Genomic DNA, 19,660 nt, shown 5'->3' on the forward strand with positions numbered 1-19,660 from the left:
TCAAAAATATCTCCAGACATTGCCTGGGGAGTGGGGAGGAATAGTTACTTCTGCTTGAGAAGCACTGTATTAAAACACGGAGGCATCATGATAATCCCATGCCTTTACTTGGGATTACATACGTAATCAGTATCGCATGCTGCTCTGTTTACTCCAAGCAGAAAACTCGTGCGTAGAGGAGTGCTCAGTCTGCAGCGGCAGCCAGGAAGTGAGCGTGCGCAGCCCTGCACACGGCGAGGGCTTGTGGCCAAGCAGGGCTCTGGCTTGCGGTCGTTGCCCGCTGTGGCTCTCATGCTGACAAGTTCCTTGGTTCCTTCTTGTGGGTCTGCTCCCCTGCCCAGGTCCCTGCGCGCTGCAGCTCGGCCTCCCTCTGCCCGTCCCATGCATCATTCATTCCTGAGGAGGAGGAGACTTAGGTGAAGGAGGGTAAAGACAGAACTGCGTGGGTCAGTTCCACTGCCAGGCACGTCCCCCGAGGGACGGGGAACAGGGACTCGAACCAGACCCGTACACGAGAGTTGAGAGCAGCGCGATTCACCCTGGCCAAACACCTCTCAGCTGCTGCATGGACAGACAGAATGTGGCCATGCACACAATGGGAGAGTATTCAGCCATGAAAAGAACGGAGCACTGATAGGGGCTACAGCACGAGTGAACCCTGAAAACGTGCTCAGTGAGAAGAGAAGAGCCAGACACAGAAGGCCACCTATTGTATGATTCCGTTTATGTGATGTCCTGAATAGGCAAATCCGCGAGACAGAAAGCAGCCGGGTGTTTGCGGGCCGGGGAGGGCAGAACAGGAGTGGCTGGTTAAAGGGGATGGAGTCCCCATTGCAGGGAACAAAGTGTTCTGGAGCTTGACGGGGGCGGTGGCCGCATAGCACTTGGTTGTACTAGATGCGGCTATCTTGTACTCTTCAAATGGCTGCTTTTATGTTCCGTGACTGAAAACAAAACACCAACCGTGTAGGGTCCAGGGGAGTGTGGGGGTTGGGTGTGAGGTGTGAGATTCTGTGTTTTCTTGAGTGACCAGGTTCTGAATGCAGCTCCGAAAGGGGAGTCCTCAAACTGCTAATTTTTCCCAAGTACGAAAAGAGTGTTTCCCCAAAATGACTGCTTTTGAGGAATGCAACTTTTTAAATTTGAAAATGTCGCTATTTAAAAGAAGAATCATTCATTGCTTTGCAACATCATTTGTTATATTCAATTTAGAAATTTCTGAACCATGGTTTTATGCATCTGCAGGTGTTCGTAAAAGCACTGTTGGAAAGCAATGTATAGGATTTGTAATTGAGAGGGAACAAAACCAGCTGATTTGCGTTTAGGATGGAATTCAGCTGAGGTGCTGTTGAGTTTGGACGATGCTTGGCTAGGCCTTTGTAACTTTTCAGCTTTATGAAACAATCATTGTGTGAAGGAATGAAAAGGCAGACGATTAACTGTAGGTGACTGGCTCATGTACGCTCAGGTCTGTTCCAGCCACATCAAACGGTGAGCCGACCCTGTTAAAATGCTGCATTTTCCCCCTTGTTTTGCAATAAAATTAAGGCCATAAAGAAATGAATGTGTTAGAGGGATTCTGAAATCTGCCATATTAAAAGGTGTATAATCAGCTACTGTAATGTTGTGATTGATTACATACCTGGTACATTATTCATTCATTCTCACATTCATTCATTAAGCTGACATTTATTAGGTGTGCTGTATATGTCAAGCCTAGACTGCAGAAATCAGCTTGAGGAAGGGTGTGATGTGTGTTACGGGTGGTGTGACAAAAGGAAGCACAGGATACAAGGAAAACAGAGGGCATCCCCAGGGATTCTGTATTCTGCTTAGGGAATAGGCTAGACATCAAAACTGCAGTGGCTCAAAGGAGAAAATGCATTCTCTCTCTTACAGCAGCCCAAAGGTAGGCAGTAGCCGAGAAGGGTAGGTAACAAATCTCAAAGGGCACTGGGGCATGCAGGTTCCTGCAGTCCTGCTCTTCTGCCATTCCTAAAGGTCAGAAGTGGCTCTCACAGGACAGTGTTGTAAAGGCAAAACCCAGAAGGTTTATGTCTCCTTACATACCATTGGCAAGAACTCAGTAGTGGCACTCAGGAGTCTCTCGGCAAGGTGTGCTTGTGTGGCTAACGGATAGATAAGTGGGTTGGGAAAGGAAGGCTGGTGAATTAGCAGCTTCTAAATTATTTTATATTTTATTTGATTACAGTGTTTGAGTTTAATTCTCTTAATATGTGTAGCACGACTAAGAACACTTACAAGGACTTACACCTCCTCCATGGAAGACTGTCAGCATGCATGTACAGTGTGCCATGCTATGTCATGCCAAGAGCTGAGGTCTACCAGAAAATTAGGACACCTTTTATGTTTATCCAATTTTGGCATTTACTTTTAAAAACAATGTACTGCATTTGTTAAAATCATTTGTATTTCACACAAACGTTTTGCGATATATAAACTCTCTTGCCAGCATTGTTTATTAATAATGGTTTTATTTGTGTACTTACTAATGGGAAAGTCAATCATGACAAGGTATTGGAAGGTCTGATTTCTCATTTTAATTTGTTTCTAGTAATAAACTAATTAGTTTTGACATGTTGCGTAACCAGAAGAATGTTATTAACCCAAGTCATAATTTCCATTTTTTTGTGTTGATCACACGCAGATGATAAGTTAATTATAGTTACTGAGTTTAACAACATATATAAAAGATAATCTTCCATTTCAAGACTCTAATTTGTGAGTTACCATCTGTTTTGGACCAAAGAATAGGAATTTGACTCTAAAGCTTTTTTCTGAACAGCTTGTAATAAGAGCTGTTTGTATATTAATTACTTATTGAATTATTATGGATTTTAATGTTTTAAGTTAGAAGCAATTTGGAGCTTATTGTGGTGGCATCTGCTCATATTTTGATACTTTTTGGTATTTAGCAATTTCATCATAAGGCTTTTTTCCCCCCTGGTAATTTACAACCCAGTCCTCAAAATAGTAATTTGCTTCAGCTTTTACTATAGGGGTATTGTCCTGTTTCATCTCCACTGCAGAAGTTTTTTCATAATCAAATGTATTTTTATTTGAAAAGCAAAATCAACATTCCCTTTGCGCCTGCTTCATTCTGGTGCCTTTTCATTTCTATTCAAAGACTTATAGATGAATTTTGTTTAATTCTCATTATTTTTCTTCAGTGGTCAATTTTTTAAAAATTGCCTTGGTTATCTTATATATCCTTATTTGTTTTAAAGTACTGTAATGGAATTTAGGTGCCTATAGAATTCATTTAATCTGTTTCCTTTAAATAGCATAACTATAAACATGACTCAGTGGGAATAATTTACTTGAATTTCCTTAAAACTCATGAGGTTCTATATAAATTCACTCATAAGAAACACCTTCACTCATAGCTTTGCTTGTGGATTTGAATTATATTGAACCTGGCACATTTTTATTATCACTTAAAACTATTGAATAGGAAGATAGAGAAAATGGCAGACGTTTAATTTCCTTAAGTTCTTGAGTTTATAGAAGATAGTGGATAATTCAAGCTTTATAGGAGGCTGAATTAATTAACAACCAAAGAAATTTTATAAGGAAGAAGATAAATATTATTAAGTAAATGATGATTGGCTGATTAGTGTTTATAGTGCCTGAAAAGTAAAGGCAATTTTTGTTATAAAGGATTATCATTTTATGAGCTACAAACCCAGCTAGGTTTGTATAAATGGAACCCCTGTGGAATGAAAATGTCTGAGAACAGTGATTGAAAAGTTGAGACACATTTGTTGGTGCCTTTGTCTGTCTTTATTTTGGCAGAGCCAAAGGGAAAACTATTCTAACTTGTTTCTGTGTTTTTACAAGCATAGTACATGAGGGAGGGTATATGCACGCAAGTGTGCTTGCTGGGGTTGTTAGAAACCCAGCCCAAGCAATGTATAAAGTTTCACAAAACAGTGTTGTCTTCTCCTGATGGTGTTTACACGTTAACTTACCAGTTGCACAAGGCACTGTCCCGAAAACAAAGATATTTCAAGTGAACGGTTACTTTATCATTAAACAATAACAGTAGCAATATCTGAGCTAATACTGATTTTGTCTCTTCTGAAACTCTTTCAGAATTTCTGCATGCAAAATACTGCCTGACTGGCCATTTTAATTTCTCCTTTTTTTTCACTTTGCAAACAATATCTTACAGTCTCTGCTAAGGACTAAGATAGAAAGGATGAACCAATAAAATGTTAAGTTTGAGTCAGGAGGAAAGAGAAACCTAAAGGATTGGGAAGGGTGAGAGGTGAACGCAAGTCTTTTTTTTTATTTTTTCAAATCTTCCCCTTTCTCCCTAGGCTGGTAGCCGCAGACTGGTCGCTGTTTCTATGATTGGATGCTGGGAAGCCCACTGGTCCCAAGGTCTACACATGAAGTCACCATAAAGGTGAGTGGCCCCATGTGCCATCAGATCCTTGTATTTTTACCTGGACTCCAGTTCAGAAGCAGAACTGCATTTTGCCAAAACTGAACCTCTCCTATTTGAAATGATTTTTTTTCCCCAGGAGGAAGTTGCAGGTCTTCCTCCTTGCTGAAATTGAAGGCACTACGTAGAGCATCATTAAATCATTATGAGGTGTATCATTAATTCTGAGTGAGGAATTAGCCTTTCACTGCCTTCTAAGAATTTTGGATCCTGAATGAGCTATAACAAACTGTTCTGGGTTGGGTCTTACCGGGCAAGGAAGACACCTTCTAAAATCAACCTCTCTTGTCAACATTATGAATAATAATTATGCAGGAAAGTTAATTATAGTTGGGCACATGAGTAGAGATTTTATTTGGCTCCTGTGTCTTAATTCTATGCTTTATTAGTTTCTGCAAATTGATTTGCTAGTTAACCTTGAAACTTATTAGAAAATCATGTAGGTTACTATGTATAAGTCTGGTGAGACACTAAGGTTTCCAGAATAGCAAACCATTGTTTGTAAACAGATGTCAGGGGTTGAAGCCCATGTCCAAAACTAAAATGGATACCGTACTCCCCAAAAGTTCTGTAAAAGTTATCTTGTTACCTTTGGTATGTGGGATATTGGGGTTTTATTTTATTTACTTGTTATTGGATTTTCTGGTTCTTTAATTTTTAGTAAAAATCAAAACAAAACCCTGCAAAACTTTGGTAATTTTAAAACATAAAGATGGAAATTTAGGGAAGATTCTTCTTTACTGTTTGAAGAGAACCAACTACAACTAAAATAATAGACTTAAATTTAACTAAAATAAGAACCTTATTGTTTGAGGTACTTTTGTTTAAAACCAGACTTACATAAATTGTTTTAACAAGTTAAATGTGTAAGTATTTCAGTCTTGACTTAAATATTTGGAAAGTGTAGTTTGCTAATAAAACCAAAAGTTTACAATAATAAGTTGAATTTTGTGACTGGCCTCTTTTACTCAGTAAAAGATTTTCAAGGTTCATCTGTGTTGTAGCGTATCATGCCTTTTTGTGGCAGAATAATATTCCATCGTGTGGATGTGCCATGGGCAGACACGTTTGTTTATCCATTCATCAGTTGATGGACATTTGGGTTGTATTTACCTTTTGGCTGTTTTGAATAATGATGTTATAAACAATCACATACAAGATTTGTGTGGACGTATGTTTCATTTCTCTGTGGCGTATATTTAGTGGAATTGCTGGGTCATATAGTAACTCCACATTTAATATTTTGAGGAGCTGTCAGACTATTCTAAGTGTCTGCACTATTAGTCAATATTTTTTGCAGTGCTATTGAACTGTAGTCTTAAATGTCAGAGGGAAGATGAGAGAGGGGATCAGTTTCTCACTAGTGTTTTGACTGGGTATTAATTTAGCACTTGGGGAATGTAAGTTTTGATTTACTTCAATTGGGCACGCACTGATCGAATTCCTATTGTCCTTGAGGTATTTGTGTTTTGCCTTGTACGTCACTTTGAGTGTTTCTGTAGCCATGGAGGACTCATTGTGCAGAGTATACGTGCAGACGGTCGAGTGGGATTGCCCGCCCAAATGCCGCCCTGTTGCTGCAGTTGTCAGTGGGGTGGGAGAAGTCTATAAAGAGCAAGGTCTGTCTGTCTGTCTGGAGTATTGCGCATCAGAAAGTGAAGGCTTGTGACTGTTCCCTTAGATTTGTAGGGTTTCAGTGCGTGCCCTCCTTTCAAAGCCATCCACAGCAAACCTCAGTGGTCCTATTTTCTCGGATCTTGGTCTTAAGGGCGTTGGTATGTTTACAAGGAACATTCACAGTCAGGGGTTTCACCATTCAGCTTCTGGGGAAGGAATATTTCAAGCCAAGAAGGGGCGAGGCAGTTGTTCCCTGATGCAGAAACGGGAAAATCTGCAGCAGGATGCGAAAGATGGAGCACACGGTCAGCAAGCATGTTCCGGCTGGGCAGGTGGTGCGGGACTTGGGCTTTGTGGGCCAGGCGGTCCCCTGCAGCAGCTGCTCAGCTCTGCCGTTGCAGGCCGAAAGCAGCATGGACCATACCCGAACGAGTGACTGTGGCTGAGTGCCAATAAAACTTTATTCATAGACTGATATCAGGTGTTTATGGCCCTAACCTAGAGGATACAACTGTTTTCTTTCCACCTCTCCTACCTGTGGCCTTCTGAGTTGCAGGTGAGTCTCCGAGAGGCCCACACGGGGCCATGATGTGGTTAAGACAGAACCTAGATTGTGGTTACTTTAGCAAAAGCACTGTGGACAGTGGAGGAGTCAGGCTTTTACACAAGGAAGTTACGTAACTGCCCAAACTGCGGGGTCTCACCCGGGGGGAATCCCCCTTCCAGAGGATACTCGGAAATGTCTGAAGACGTTTCTGTTTGTCACAGCTGGGGCAGAGCTACTGCCACACGCCCTGCAGTGCACAGGGCAGCCCCTGACAGCAAAGACTGAGCCAGCCCCACATCTCGGGGGGATACTGAGGAGCCCTGCTCGCTGCTGCTGCCAGGATTTTATTCCGTACTTTCAACGTTAGCAGGCTTGTGGCCGTGGAATTTTAAGCTGCTGAGCACTTAATTATAAAACTTTAGCTCCTGCCTTTGCTGGCATAAACGTGAGAATGGTGGGGGACCCCCCCCCCCAATCTAATATTTGAGTTCATGATGCTTTCAGTTTTTTTCCTTTTTAAAAAAGTTCGTTGTGATTCATTTAAATGGAAGCATCAAAAACAGATATAACACCAACATTTATAGGAGATCCAGGCTATCTTAGGGGTTGAGGTATTGCCTGACTTTATGTCTGCAGAGAAAGCCACAGATTTATTTTTCACAGCTGTGTAGGCCACACTGTGTGAATAGGTGACCCCACCTACCACGAGAAAGGGATTTGTCCTGGCCAAAATCAAATCCTTCATATTTAGGTGAGAAATCACAGTGTTGTAGAGGTTTCATAGCTTGACTGTGTGTATTCCTAAAATTGGGTTGAAAGCCTAGTGCATATTATGTAAAATCTGTGTTCACTCTCTCTGTCTGAAAGATAACTACAATATGCAGGTTAATTTCTGGCTAGAAAATAGGTCATAATTGATCTAGATATCAGAAGTGTTGGCTTGGAAGACCAGAGTTGCTAGAAAAACAGGACAGACTCCTCTTATGTGGAAGTGGTAGCTGTCGGTTTCTCCCGACGCAGTCTGCATTGAAATCTGGGTACGTGAACTTACATCTAGCTGTGGAGAAGGGAGAGTGTTACAGGAAAATCATGCAGGTCTGCTTGTGTGCATTGCTTGGCTCGTGTGATGTGGACCTTCCTAGTAGTGGTTTGCTGTTGCTAGGTTGAGCATTTTCAAGGGGGCTTCCCTGTCTCTATAGCATCTGCAGTTAACGTGCACGTGGGGTTAGGATAGAAGCCCCAGCCAGGCTTCAATTAGTCCAGAAGGGGAGTGGGGGACAGACAGGATCCTTTTGAGTGTCTCACTGTTGGGGGCTGTTTTATCCCATGAAGAGCTGCATTCTGTTTCTAATACAAAGCCTCTCCTCCACTCACCCAACCCTGGAGCCTCATCTCTTCTTACCTGGTCATTCTCATATGGGTCATTTCTGAAGACATTGCTAGGTTTTAATTATATTTTAATAAATATGAAAGCAGTCCCTGTCCACTGGAGGAAATATGCAAACTATAAAAAGGCACACACATGTACACAGATATAAATTCAGTGTAATCATACCCCCGGAGATAGTTGCCAGTACATTTTGGAGGGCATCTTCCATTTGTACGTGTGTGTGCATGTGTACAAAACACAGTTTAGCATCTTGTACATTCCACCGTGCTTTATGGAAACCTACTTTTTCCATACAGTACTGTGTCATAGACATTTTCCTTAGTCATGAAATGCTCTTTTAATGACTGTGTCTTATTTGAAATGTTTATTCTCATATTTAAATGGAGGAGCTGCAAGCATTTACATTCTGGTTAAAAGAAAAAAATAGTTCTTTGATTATATTCACCATTGTGGACCATTTAACTCCAGGTAAATATAACAGTAAAGTTAATGAGAACTCTTTTCTTTTGGAGGAATGTTTTCTTATTATAAGATAATATGTATATGCTTATTGGTTAATGAAGATACGTATCTGAAAGAAAACATAAAATGTTTTTATGTATTTCTCCCTTAACTTTTCCTATCTAGATATATTCCCACAAGTGGGGTCACACTATGTCACACTATTAACCAGGTCAGCCTTCTTTTCAGTTTTGTGGTCACCCCCCACCTGATTTGGGGTGCTTCCAGAAACATCTTTCCATTATGTGGCTTCAAAAACTTTAACCCACACCCTGAGAGCACAGTGTTTAACGTCAGGCAACTTAACTTGAAATCTTGGCTCCTCTGGGATTTACGTTGGTTATCTTCTCTGATGCTTCATTTCTTAACCTTTTTGCGTTTTTGAGGGGCAAAGTTCTGACCACTGTAAAATAAAACCCTATTAAGAGTACAGATTGAGAAGTGCAATGACCTTCTCAGGCAGCTGTAGTACCTGCTGCTGCATTGCAAACCCCCACAAATCTAGCCGCCTGGAACAACACCCAGTGACCATCCGCCGTTTCTGTGGATTAGCAGTTAGGGTGCTAGCTGGGCTGCATTCTCATTTGAGGCCTTGGGGTTTCCTTCCAAGTTCAGATCGTTGGCAGGATTCAGTTCCTGGGGTTGTACCGTGTTTCCCCGAAAATGAGACCTACCCATAAAATAAGCCCTACTAACCATTCTTGCAATAGAAGCCCTACCCCAAAAATAAGCCCTAGGGACGGGCGTGGCTGCGCAGCGCATCTGCACGACCCGTGCATTTCGTCGCGGAGCGGGAAAGAAGACGAGCAGCCCTTCTCATCTGCCCCATGAGAGCTCTAGTGCTCCACATGAGAGATTGCGGCCGATGGTTCTAAAGGAAATAGTCGCAAAAAAATTCAGGATGGGATTCGGGGTTTGGAGAGTGATGATGATGTTACAGAGGAAGACGACTTAACTATATTTGAATCAATGTAGATTGTTGTACCGTACTTAAAAAAAATAACACATCCCCTGAAAATAAGCCCTAGGGTGTCTTCTTGAGAAAAAATAAATATAAGACCCTGTCTTATTTTCGGGGAAACACGGTAGGACGAAAGCCCTCAGCTCCCCATAGGCTGCCTGCCGATCCCTGGACAGATCCCATGATGGCGGTTTCTGTCTTCACGGCCAGCGGACGGTCTCTTCTTCCGGTCTGCAAAGACAGTCTTGTAGGATGCGACACACATCTGGTCAGCCTTGACGTAACCGGCCGCATGACGTAACCTAACCTAGAAACGTGCACCCGGTCTCCTCCAACGTATCCCATGGGGCAGGAGCAAGTCCCAGGTCGCACCCATACTCGAGGGAAGGGGGTCATGTCAGGGCGGACTTGTTGGGGCTCAGGCGTGTCCCTAACGGCAACATTTAGTTGAAGTCCTCTCCATAAATGTAATATAAGTTCCAACTTGAATGTATACTTTGTCCTTTTGTCTTTTTCTGGACAAACAAAAACTTATTCTTCATTCACCAATAAGAGTTTTGCTGCCCATAAAGATGCCTGAAGACGTATGACATGGACACCGAGACAACTCGCAAAATGCCTGCACATATGTAGTGGTGTGACATAATTGAAATAAGTTGTGGTGGCCTTTTTAGGGGTCACCACTGTGTGGAGGGAACAGTTCTTGCCGACGTATAGATGGTGGTTCATCTGTATGCAAGAGTCCCATCGCTCGATTGTTCTCTTTGGGCTGGTTTGTTCTCGTGTCTAACTAGGATGGTTTTGAGGAAAACCTCACTTCCTGGCTGCCTCGGACGTGAGGCCCCTGTGATTTTCACAGGCCCCCAGCCCACGCCTCAAGTCTCCACTTGCCTCCTGGCACCAGAGGTCTCAGCCAGACTGACGGCGTCCAGTGACTCAGCCACCCGTGGGTGCTCCTGCTCAGACTCCTGCAGCCGTCGGGGGAGTGAGCACACAGCTCCTCGCATAAACTTCCAACTGTTCACACTCCTGTGAGGGACAGGTGTTGCGAGTAACCATTTCTCCAGGACCTTCTGGTTACTTCTCTTCCTAGGGGTGTGGACAGGACTGAACATGACTCATTCTTCCCCATCTCTCTGCAGAAGTGCTTCCCGTCTAATCCAGCTATGCCTGCCCAAGCTAGCGCCAGGGTATAGCAAAAAAAATATATGTATACACACACACACACAGAGGCAACGTTTCAAACACTCTCTTTCTGCTTTTTTCTGACAGAGGGTGGCTCGCACTTCATAACACCTCATCGCCGCAAGGTGAGGCTAAAATGAGCATAACCAGTGACGAGGTGAACTTTCTGGTGTATCGGTATCTCCAAGAGTCAGGTAAGGGGCTTGGTTTTCTGTCTTAAGAAATTCATCTTCGATGTACCGTGAGCAGAGTGATCAACCATTGATGGAAACTCGGGCAGAAAGAGCTAAGGGCTTTCTTAGTAAGAGCGTCAAAGGGGAGTAGAGAGGGTGCTGGGGCTATCCCATCCCCGGGGTGGGATGAGGGATCATGTTCTTTTTCCCCTTGACACGTGGGTTCCCATGAAATCCGACTGAAATTAACATGGAGAGCCGGTGTGGTGAACATGGTCGACCTGGGCGTGCACAATTCAGGGCCCTTGTCCTCTGCCACGGTGAGGGAGTTTATGGGCTGGAATGTGCACTTGAGCCTCGTAGATTTTGCAGTAGAGGTTTATTCAGCTTCCAAATTGCCTACCCAGCAAACGGGCCCTACGCAATGTTCTCAAACTTAAGAATCATTCTAGTTTCTTCTGATATTTTTGATCGTGCCCAAGACATTACTTTATGGTAAGTAATTGAAAGACCAAACACAATGTTCCCCTTTGACAAAGTGGACCTTGTGCTTAGCAGCCACCACCCTCTAGGAACAAGGATGGGGTGGAAAGAAGCCTGAGGCCAGGGTCAGGCCTGGCTTTGTCATGGACCAGCAGAATTCCTCTTACAAGTCATTGGAGCTCTAAAATAAAAATGGTTTTTAACCTTTAAAACCTAAAGATATTTACTTTAAGACATACAAAAATGGCATTCATTAATGGAGAAAACATCCTGGTACCCAACTACTCATTCAACTTAAGGAGCAAACTGTCTCAACGGGGACCCTTCCTGTGTCTGCCTCCCTGGTGGCATGTTTATCATCCCCTCGTGTTGGGTCCACACCATGTTTTCCTAAGTGATATAAAGTATGGGTGTATTAGTTTTCTAGGGCTACTGTAACACAGTGTCATAGCTACGATGGCTTAAAAAGAAATACATTGTCTTGTAGTTCCTGAGGACAAAAGTCCAAGATCAAGGTGTCGGCCGGTTGCTTCCTCCTTAGCGTGAATCTGTTCCTTGTGTCTCTTCTAGCTTCTGGTGGTTTCCTGGCCATCTTTGGCATTCTTTGGCTCCCTATTATCTGTGTCCAAATGTATCCGTATTTCCCTTTTATAAAGATGGACTCATATTGGATTAGGAGCTCACCACACTCCAGTGCATCCTCATCTTAATGAATTACATCTGCAATGACCCTGTTTCCAAATAGAGCCACATTCTGAAGTGTGTACTGTTGGTTAGCACTTGAACATATGAATTTGGGACACAATTCAAACAGTAACAGTTGGTTTGGGGCATATGTAAGCTCTGTGCCCTTGATACATACTGTATATATTCTGGAACTTGATTATCTGGAAAGGCAGCCCCAGTTCCTTGGCCCCACCTCCTGGAGATGCACGTACTGGGTTTGAGGGAAAACCAGTTTAGGAGCCCCTGGGCCCAGGCCCTTTCAGAACTGGCACAGAAGGGGGAGGTGGAGGCCTTGGAGCCAGCCAGAATGATTTAAGCTCTGATCCTTGAACAAGTCATTTACCCCACCTAAGCCTCAGTTTCCCTGTCCAGGCAAAAGTGCTCAACTCTGTTGGGCACGTTACACCTTGAATAAGCACCCTCCCCAAGCCTGTAACTGTCACTTGGGCTCCCAGCTAGCATTACCCATGAAAAGTGCACATTCTTTCTGCATGTATGTTAGATCATTTGGAGTAGCCGTTGCCAGGACATAGGATAAAGAACTGGTATAGAAAACAAAATATGTACTACCTCATTCCTGGAAATCAGGGAAGTTACAACCACCACTCTGATGTCTCTCTCAGCCCTGGGCACTTACAGGAGCCGCCCACTGAGAGCACAGTTGTTCTGTTGCGGAGCAGAGATTCCCAGAGACGCTTGCGGTGGAAATCCCTCGCATCAAACCCTGCTCCCCTGTTGACACTTAGCGTGGAATTCAAGATTCTCTCCATTTATAAGCACCTTTGCCCAAGGGCATGAAAACAGTCAAAGAGAGTCAAAATGTGTGAGCAAATCACAAACTGGAACTGGCATTGGATGTGGGAGACACAGTTCTCTATAACCTAGAGGCAGAGCTGTGCTGGTGGCTGGTCCCCGGGGCCCTGGAGCGCAAGCTTTGCTGGCCTCTCAGAATAAACACAGAAATCTCCACCCCTCCCCAGAAAGGTTGGCTTCCTGAGTTCGTGTTTGTCTATAAAGCTTCTGTAACTAGGCAGCAGGGAGGGAGCGCTGGGACACAACAATGGATAGACAGTTGCAAATGTCAGTTTTGTGCAACATTCCGCCAGCTCCTTTCCCTAATTTGTCAGCGTCGTGGAAGTAACGTCCCATGGGCAGAGTTGGCATTGAGAGAGAGAGTGTTGCATTTTCTTCAAGTCATTGTGTGTTTTGGGGGATACCCCACAAGAATGTCTTCAAGGAAAAAGAAAGAAAAGAAATGCCTCGTGTTGAAGTGTTATTTCTGGGGTGGTTTTCCATGTTTATGTCAAATCCTAACGTTTTGGTTAGGCCGCCATTTATGGAGCCTCCAGATCCAAAGAGACCGTCTCCTCAACCTATTCCTGGCTCCCTTCCATCTTAAAAAGAAGAAGAAAACGTTTCCCTGATCACGGTACTCTCGCTCCTTATGCACCAGCAAACTGCACACAATCAAGTTCTGCCTTCCCACCTGGCTTTCTCTGCCGGAAGGAAGTGGCCAGTAAGTTCTGGGTGGCAGATTGGATGCTCGTGCCTCAGCCGTCACTGCTCTGTACCTGGTCCTCCCTCCGTGCCTATGTGGGGCAGGAGGTGGGTGTTGGGAGGTCTGTCCGGGTCTCCATCCCCTCCACGGTCCCCTCTTTTCCTCCTAAGCCTGGTGTCCGAGGTGGCAATTAGGATGCTTTAGGCCACAAGGAAGGGGATGCTTCAGCGGGACACTGGCAGCCTTGGTGGCAGGAAGGCAGGGTAGGAGACGGCATGTCATGAGGGTCTAGGACATATCTCTTCAGACTTCAGAAGGAACCTGCAAATGGACGTGTTTTATTTTTCCGCCCCCAACAGACAGAAGTCAGGTCATCTGGCTCTTTACCAAACCGTATATTTCCCACCCTGTATGGAAGAGTAGATGTTCATCGTTGGCCTTGTTCGTTGTCCAAAGCAAGGGCCTTGCCCATCAAGGGCACTCTTCTGAAATATGAAACAGGAAGCAAGACTTTCGATTAATCGGTGGGAAACGTGCATTCCCAGCCCTGGCAATAAATGGCTCCTTTCTGTTTGCAAGAGTTCCAGCGGTCCAGCTTTGACGTTGGCCTCTGTCTTCTGGGGTCCACTGCATGGTCACTTGTGCTGTCTGGGCAGTTTTTAAGAAGCAGATGGTGGCAGCGTGCCTTTCCCGCAAGCTCACATCACCATCCCAGGAAGAGAGAAGCAAGGGAGTGATCCCCATAACACGTGCAGCCTGCGTGGTCTGGCGGGCAGCTCCCTGAATGCTGGGTGAACTGTGAGATGTCTTCCCCGCTTGTTTCTAAAGGCAGCAAGAGAAACGGAAGTCCATTTGCAATTCAGTATGGAAAGAGGGAAAATTCGGCAAGTGAATCCCATAAACGTAGTAAGTATTTCCTCTGGGGCTTTATCCCAAAATCCAAATTATAAAGAAAATTTCTCCCAGATCCACATTTTTGGCATCAATCAAGTAATTCACACAGACTTGAAAGGCGTCGTGAGGAGTGCAGCGGGACAGAACTGCAATTCTAATCGCAGGGAGCTGGGCAGGAGCCACCCACCCAGATAATCGGGTGATCTAGACTTCAGGGGAGGGGAGATACGTACAAAAAGACTCGTTAAAGGAGAAGATTCTGTCTGAAGAGGAAAGCAGGAAGGAACGCGAGGAGCTCTCTGAGCAAATGGAGAGAGTGCAGGGTATGCCGGGCAGAGGAACCACCAAGGGTGTAAACAGAGCCATGGGCAGTCACGACAGTCCGGACCCAGTGACACTGGCCTTGGTGGGGACTGGCCCTTCACGTAATCAGGGAGGGTGCCTAGGCTCTGGCTAGAGAGCTGAATGATTGAATGGATTTACTGATGTCTCCTGAAAAGAGCAGGGTGTGTAGGTTCAGTCCCCATTCTGGGACAGTTGTGTGATTGATCTGCAGAAGGATGGTGTCGTATGTAGCTGGAGCAGTGTCACAATTTATTTTGCAGAGGAGATTTTCCACAGCAGTGTAATGACCTCATGGGTCTCAGCTGACAACCTCGGAGAAGACAAATAAGACCTTTCCTTGGGAGAGACGCATACAATTCACCGTTTTTGTAGCACAGGTTTGCAAGATTTGCCAAATACGTGCAGTCATCTAATCACCAGCATAGTCAACACAGAGTGCAGTTCCGTCACCCCAAGAATCCCTTGTGCCCTTTGTAGTCAGCCCCCGGCAACCACCCTTCTGTTTTTTGTCCCTAGCATTCTGCCTTTGCAGAAATATCATAGGAATGGCATCTTACAGTGTGTGGCCATGAATGTCACACACATTTGAGATTCATTCATGCTGTCACGTGCACCGGCTGTATGTTCTTTATTGCTAAGTGGTATTCCATTTGAAGGCTGCTTGGGCAGATAGCTTTTCCATTCTGCAGCTGAGGAACATTTTAGTTGTTTCAGGTTTTGGTAATTCCACCTTAAAGCTATTAGAAACATTTGCATATAGGATTTTTGTGTTAAGGTAGACTTTTGTTTCTCTTGGGTAAATATCTGGGAGCAGGACTGCTGGCTGTGTGATGAGTCGCTGTTGGAAGCCACTGCATTCTCTTCAATCTAAGGCTGCAGCAAGGTGCTTCGTACACATCAGTGGTTTTGTAGATTTGAGTTGAGTCTCGAAGCTACGCTGTGCCTATTGCGCCAGGCACGTTGGAAAGTAGGTAAAAGGACCTTAGCTGCAGCCGAGATATCTGCAGGATACTCACGAAATTTGACGCTTCCTCTTGGGGTCTGTAGTTAGCCTTCGTGAACCTGTCTGGGCTCGCGCTTTCCACAGCCAGCCGTGAATGTAGCCCAGGTCCACTGAGTGACAGAGCTTCCTTGTTTGGGCACCTTTTTCTGCTCCTTCAGCCGTGCCCATGGTCCAGCTTTCTGCATAAAAATAGAAAACTCTGCAGCCTGGTCAGCCCTCCAGTGGATAAGGCCACGTGTCTGAGCAGGACAGGGGCCCTTCTGTTCAGACTTCAGGATAACGGGATTCCCACAGGTTGAGCCCTGTGGCAGACACAGAAGCTTTCTGTGCATTTGCTCACAGACACGGTGTCAAAGTCATCGAAACCCAGTGGAGTACTTCCCCACTCCTAGCGCCGTGACTTACGTCAGCACGCCACCAGGAACAGGCAGACGGGTAGTAGGAACCACTTGATAACGGCAGTGGTGGTGACTAAAGGAAAAAAAAAACACAAGTGAAAAATCAAGTTTCACTAGTGTTTTGCCTGGTGCAGGGACATCACCAGGTTCGGTGTCCTTGGCTGCTGTAATTTTAAACATTTTAGCTACTAACAAGAGCTTGTCATGACAGATGGTCAAAATTCATTTGTTGTGTATGTTAAATTGCCAGGATGATGAACTTCTTTCTTCATTGTGAAGATTTAAAGACCCGCAAGTGTGATTGAAAACTCCTTATTCACTGGCACTTACTCTCTGATTTGTCCTGATTTGCAGCTAAAAGGCCAATTTATTATACACATTTATTGCCTCCATTGACCTCACCGTACACTGGTTATTCAGAGCCTCACAGGTGCTTATCAAACGTGAAAGTCTGCTAGGCCGGTCCCATTTTGCTAAAGAGCCAATTTGTACACACACACGACTATCTAGGTAGAATTAGGCATGTGTCTTTATTTACATAATGCATACATGGTTGTATGCTGTATACCATCCTTGCTCCCAAGGGGGACAGTTGACAGGGTCTGAATGTTTGTCCCCCCAGATTCGTATGTTGGAACCCTCCCCCACCACGTGATGGTGTTGGGCTGGGATGAGGTCTTGACGGTACAGCCTCAGGGATGGGATCAGTGTCCTTAGAAAAGAGGCCCCAGAGAGACCTCTTTCCCCTCCACCACGTGAGGACACTGTGAGAAGGCACCATCTGTGAGCCAGGAAGCAAGTGTCACCAGACGCTGAACGTGCCAGTGCCTCCAGCGCAGACTTCCAGCCTCCGGAAGCGCGAGGAACAAACGTCTGTTGTTTAGAAGCCACCCGGGCCGTAGCCATTTGTTACAGTAGTCCAGACAGATGAAGATAATAGTGAGATACCATGTCCACATGCCCGGACTTTCAAGGTTGTGAATATAATTTAGATGACACTGTCATTCATTTTTTGAATTTCTATGCCAAGAAAAACATGACCAAGAAAGACTCCTCCACCAAGTGGTTCGCTTTGCCAGGGGGCTCCCCTAGTGCCAGCGCCGCAGGTGCCCTAGGAGAAGAGGAAGAGGGAGACTTTGGTGGCCTTTTTTTCCTGCAGCTGAGCCCAAGCGCAGAGCTAAAGGGTTGTTCCGTGCTCTGAGCATACAGTGAGGTTTTCTTTTCCAGAGAGATTACCTAGCAGGTCACGTGACCTAGCTAGTTCATAGCGGGTGAAGTGGCGCAGGTCTTTGTTAGGGTGGGGACAGGGCCGAATGGGGAGGCTCCCTGATTTCCAAGGGGCCACCGTTGCCCTCTAGCACCTTCCACAGAAACATTAGATGGTGAGTGTGACACAGTCCCCTCCGACACAACCACAGGTGACTTGGGGCCTATGTAGAGGGACAAGTGACAGCTCATGCTCCGTAAAATGGAGCGCTATTTAAATCCAGCTGGTCTGCGTGCAAGAAGGGTTCCTGGGAGCTTCGGTCCGTCTGTGAACCCATGTGTTCCTCAGCCCTTTGTGCCCAGTGGGCTCTGAGCTAGGGCTGTCAGTCACACAGGACAGTGCCATAGCTACTCTTGCCTCCTGCCAACCTCGAGCTAGTCGTATTGGTGTCTGCCTGGCCTCATCCCTTCCCTTCGCGTCGCGGAGCTTCTGTGTCGGAAGGGGGCGTGTGGGAGACCAAACGGAAAGACGTGCTCCCGCCTTCCAAGGTCTTCCTCACTCTTTAGAGAGAGTACCGTGTCTTTTAACAAAATCTCGGGGGAAGCAACCCAGATGTCTGTCAACAAATGAGCAGATAAACAAAATGTCTACCCATACAGTGGAATGTTAGTCTTAAAAAGGAAGGAAATTCTGACACAGGCCACACCAGGGATAAAAGTCAAAGACATTATGCCAAGTAAAATAAGCGAGTACACTTATAATAACTAGTACGTGGAGGCCGGGCACAGTGGCTCACACTTGTAATCCTAGCACTCTGGGAGGCTGAGGCAGGAGTTCGCTTGAGCTCAGGAGTTCGAGACCAGCCTGAGAAAGAGTGAGACCCTGTCTCTACTAAAAACAGAAAAAGTTAGGGTGCCCAAGCACCCTAACTTGGGCACCCTAACTTGGGTGTGGTAGCTCACACCTGTAGTCCCAGCTACATGGGAGGCTGAGGCAGGAGGATCCGTGAGCCCAGAAGTTTGAGGTGGCTGTGAGCTCTGTCTTTAAAAATAAATAAAAATAATAAAATAAAATAATATGTAGAAAAGTTGCATGGCCAGAGACAGTGGAGTGATGGCTGCCAGGGTCTGGGGGAGGAAGGGATGGGGAGTTGCTGTTTAATGGGAACAGAGTTTGAGTTTTCAAGGTAAATAAAGCTCTGGAGGTAGCTGGTGGTGATGCTTGCACAGCATTGTGAATGTGCCTAATGCCACTGAACTGTGCACTAAAAAATGGTGAAGGTGGTAATTTTATGTTATGAACATTTTATCCCACAGTATTATAGATGAGAAGGTTGGTATGTAGATTGTTCCAGAGTTTGGAAAGTTAGTCTCAAAAGGAAGAGAAGGAACCACTTGAATTCCACAATGTAACATTATTACATTTTAAGGCATTTTCCACAGACCTGTTCAGTGTTTGGGGCAAGTCCTTGGCATGTACTGTATCCTTTTGTGTTTGATGAAAACTGGTTATTTTTAAAAAGCCACTTTATCCCTAATAGCAGTATTCTGGAAACATTGCCAGTGTCCTTCAGTGGGTGATGGATTAAGCGAAGGGCGGTGTGTCCGCACCTTGGAGTGCTGCTCAGCAGTCAGGAGGAGCGCGCTGTTGACACCCGCAGCCAGCTGGGTGCGCCCCCGGAGAAAAGTGCTGGGTAGAACAAGCCCACGTCCAAAGATCGCATACTGTGTGTTTCTTTTATAAAACCATCCTAATATGTCAGAGCTCCTGAGATGCAGACCACCAGGTCAGTGGCTGCCAAGGCTTAGGAGTAGGGAGGGAGCTGACTACAAAGGGTGGGTTTGGGGGCGTTCTGTTGTGCTGACAGAACTGCGCTGTGCCTTCACTGCTGTCTCGGCTCCATGCATCCACTCGTAGGATGGAACCGTGTAGATTATACACACACGCTGGGCAGGCTGAAAACCGAGTAAGGCTTGTATTCTAGCGAATGGCCCCACCCTGGTACAGACTTCGTGGTTTCAGTGCTGTACTACAGCAACATAAGATGTCGCCGTTGGAGAGGGCAGGATGAAAGGTACCAGGACTTTCCTAGTTTTGCAACTTCTCCTGAGTCCACAATCATTGCAAAATCATTCCTTTTTAAAAGACAAAACTGAAAACATGATTTTACACTTCCATTGTCTGCAGAGCTTTGTGTGTGAGAGAGAGAGACACACGTGGTCACTAACGCAAAGCGGGTGCGACACTTTAATTACACTTTG

General features: G+C 45.2%; 1 protein-coding gene across 1 annotated transcript in view; it reads left to right on the forward strand.

The window, feature by feature from the left end:
• Positions 1–19,660, forward strand: part of TBL1X (transducin beta like 1 X-linked) — a 202,678-nt gene that overhangs the window by 137,220 nt on the left and 45,798 nt on the right. Inside the window, 2 exon segments of the mRNA XM_075999432.1 lie at positions 4,344–4,432; positions 10,760–10,866. Coding sequence (XP_075855547.1) covers positions 10,809–10,866 — 58 coding nt within the window. The 5' untranslated portion in view covers positions 4,344–4,432; positions 10,760–10,808.

This window comes from Microcebus murinus, chromosome X (assembly GCF_040939455.1).
Source record: "Microcebus murinus isolate Inina chromosome X, M.murinus_Inina_mat1.0, whole genome shotgun sequence".
NCBI classification, from domain to species: domain Eukaryota; kingdom Metazoa; phylum Chordata; class Mammalia; order Primates; family Cheirogaleidae; genus Microcebus; species Microcebus murinus.